The sequence below is a fragment of the Tachysurus vachellii genome, chromosome 24 (genome assembly GCF_030014155.1).
Source record: "Tachysurus vachellii isolate PV-2020 chromosome 24, HZAU_Pvac_v1, whole genome shotgun sequence".
NCBI lineage: Eukaryota > Metazoa > Chordata > Actinopteri > Siluriformes > Bagridae > Tachysurus > Tachysurus vachellii.
The window spans coordinates 1,004,602-1,007,101 of NC_083483.1; the positions used below are offsets into that span (position 1 = coordinate 1,004,602).

The 2,500-nt window shown below is 35.6% G+C and overlaps 1 protein-coding gene across 1 annotated transcript in view; it reads right to left on the bottom strand.

Annotated features, from left to right (window-relative positions):
- LOC132839342 (transmembrane protein 94-like) overlaps nt 1-2,500 on the bottom strand; it is a 16,263-nt gene that overhangs the window by 1,110 nt on the left and 12,653 nt on the right. The window contains exons 22-25 of the mRNA XM_060860272.1: nt 1,348-1,496; nt 760-857; nt 461-554; nt 1-168 (exon numbers count right to left, since the gene is read on the bottom strand). The exon at nt 1-168 is cut by the window's left edge and continues 3 nt beyond it. Coding sequence (XP_060716255.1) covers nt 1-168; nt 461-554; nt 760-857; nt 1,348-1,496 — 509 coding nt within the window. The remainder of the gene's footprint in view (nt 169-460; nt 555-759; nt 858-1,347; nt 1,497-2,500) is intronic.

Below are 2,500 nucleotides of genomic sequence, written 5' to 3' on the forward strand. Positions count from 1 at the left end.
ATCTCATGCAGCTTTATTCCCTCGTTAATAAATACGAGGGGGAAGAGCCACAGGATTCCTAGCAACCAGGTGACCAGCGGTACATCACTGATGTAGAAAGTGTGGTGAGGGGCGGGGTCATGCCAGAGGAGGCGGGAACTGGTTGCTATGGAGACACTCAGGATGGGTCTGAAAGTGAGAAAAAATAAACCGCATAAGGCTGAAATATCAATGAAATCATAATTATACTCATTAAAACACTGAAACCTGGTTTAAATGAAGTGTGTGCTAATATTCAACATTCCTAAACATCCTCAACATAATTCACACATTTAATTTCTAATCTTTACTTTGCTCTGATTTTCTTCCTCCAAAGACCAGGTTATGTAAGAAGACAAAAACAAGACTAGAAGATCAAACAAACCTAATAACTTAAAATAGTTGTGAAAAGTTTAGTTGAGAGTGAAAAGTAGAGACTCACAGTGTACAGATGACGACACACCAGCTTTGGTTACTCAGAGGGTTTTGCTTCCACAAGGGTGCTGACCGATGAACATGACTGACTGATGTACACACTACGTGTGCGCACACACACACACACACACACAATATTCCACCGTGATTACATGTATTAAGACTGAAGACTCTTTCCAAAAATGCTGACAAATAAAATGTCCCTTTATATTTGATCTTTTCTTAAAGTTCCTGAGAAGAAACTGAAGGTGTTAATATAAATAAAAAAAGTTTAACAAACAGAAATATGAGAAACATTTCACACACTTGCGTAGAGAAGAGTGAGCAAGGAAATGACTTTCTGTCCCAGAGAAAGCCCGTCCGAGTGTTTACCAAACCAGTCCGGGGACCACACTGTGGAATTCCTGAGAACAAAGAAAGAAAAGAAAACGCTGGTAGCTGAAAGTTTTACTTCAATTTACAAACAAACAAACTATAAATAAATGGATTCTCATAACAACAATAATTCTGGAATAATACAAAAATCTTACACAAAAATCTAGATCAAATTCTCTAACTTTCTATAATATAATGTAGTATTTCATGACAATCGGAAATTTAAAATGAAATATAAAAAAAACTAAATGAACACCGAAAAAAAATTCCCAAAGTAAAATTTAATAAAATACAGAGAATAGAGATTTAAAATAAATAGGAAAAATGTATATAAATATAAATAATTACTAGTAGAAAAAGGTACTTTTTATTATTTTTAAAAGGCAATATAGTCCATCTAATAAATATTATACTGGTTATACCGGAAATCTTACGGCTTCAGTCAGTTACTGTGAGGAGTTCTATTTAAACACCAGGACACTGTGAGGAATAAAGTGCTACATCAGTGAGACTTCATACGTGAGCAGAGCTGTTGGGTAACAGAGTTTCTCCTCCTCGTGGTTTATATCCAGGCAGAAAGCGTGCAGTAAAAGACCAAAACATGTTAAATAGATGCAGACGGTCAGGCCGAACTTCACCGAGAAACAGAGCACGAAGAATCGCAGCGTCTAAAAGACAGCAAGCATCCCGACAGTGAGAATTTAAGCAGACAGATTACTAGCTTGTGTTCACACATCACACCTCACCATCAACTTCATTAACCTTCATTGCCAAATTTTCCACATTTGTTGATATTTATTGTTTAAGAATTTTATGTAGTTCATTAGTTACAGTATCATTATAATTATACTAAAAAATCTTCTAAACTCATGCATACGACTTTTCTGAAATTCACCACAGTGATAGAGGACACTCGTAGCTACCAACACACCAAATTTGGTGTAGAACAACCAAGAGCTGTAGCGCCACCACCAGGGAAAACATGAACATTCACTTACAATAAGAACTCTACCTAGCAGGTTAGTACATTATATACATTCTATACATTATATACATTATATATATATATATTTTTGGGGCCAATCACCGATTACTGATCACCAAGATCATGATCCACCAATTGCCGATCACTGCCAATCACAGAATGGCAGGGGAATGGGAATCTTTTATCTATAATCTAGCAGAGTTTGCACCATTTTTAGAAATGAAATTAACTCTAAATTAACTGTATTGAGAAAAAAAAACTGTAGAAATAGGCTACGGTCAAGATCTTGAAGAACCACCAAGTGTTTATTTTAGAAAATGAGAACTTAAGGCTACTGTAGGCCATCTTTCCCAAATAAGGCAGAGTAACTTAAAATTCTTCCAAACAAAGAGGGGTCAGGCAGACCAACACACATCAGATCAGCTTAATAGGATGTAGCCTCTTAATACACTGATTACATTTTATAGTTGGCAGCAAAATGTAAAACTTTTTACACCAAAACTGGCTACTGCCACAAAGGACAAAACTATGGCAAATGTTTTTTTTCTGTTATTATTATATTATTTTATTAAAAAATAAAATAATGAAAGCTACTGTAAGCCAATGCCATCCTTTCTAAATAACAAGGCAGAGAAACAAGGAGGCCAAGCAGATAGTTACCAACCAGATGAACTTGGGAAGGTATGA